We start from the raw sequence: 451 nt of genomic DNA, 5'->3' as shown, positions 1-451 counted from the left end.
TGACTCATAAATTTTATTTCCATATATTTCAGAAATTTCTGGAGCACTGTCTCTTTGAAATTGATTATTCAAGGAATGATTAGAATCATAAGTTGTGGAGTTGTCCATACATTCCTCCCATATGATGTGTGTGTAACAGGATAATTCCATTTTAAGAGTACTAGGGAGAAATTTTCTGCAAATGGTATGTGTGTGTTTTAAGCAAACCTTTTTTTTTTTGACAGATGATGGCTCAGGCAAGTGGCCATATGCAGGATCTTTGGAAGCAGCAAAAGGCTTAGGAGCTAATGTAGTTGAACAGGTATGTTAATTGGAAAGAAAAACTCGTCTTTGTAGTGAATATGTAAAACTTATTATGATGTCTGCTGCAATATTTGTAAAAGATTTAAATTCATAGGAAATATTAGGAGCATTTGCTTTTATGTTGATTTGCGAACAATATTAACAACCC

General features: G+C 33.0%; 1 protein-coding gene across 1 annotated transcript in view; it reads left to right on the top strand.

Moving 5' to 3' along the window:
* The window catches only part of LOC119587830 (ES1 protein homolog, mitochondrial-like), a 24,484-nt gene that overhangs the window by 18,763 nt on the left and 5,270 nt on the right, over positions 1-451 (top strand). The window contains exon 5 of the mRNA XM_037936533.1: positions 225-301. Within this exon, the coding sequence (XP_037792461.1) occupies positions 225-301 (77 nt within the window). The remainder of the gene's footprint in view (positions 1-224; positions 302-451) is intronic.

Source organism: Penaeus monodon, chromosome 23 (genome assembly GCF_015228065.2).
Source record: "Penaeus monodon isolate SGIC_2016 chromosome 23, NSTDA_Pmon_1, whole genome shotgun sequence".
NCBI classification, from domain to species: Eukaryota; Metazoa; Arthropoda; class Malacostraca; order Decapoda; family Penaeidae; genus Penaeus; species Penaeus monodon.
The sequence above is the reverse complement of the archived record's forward strand: the minus strand, read 5'-3'. Positions and strand labels throughout refer to the sequence as shown.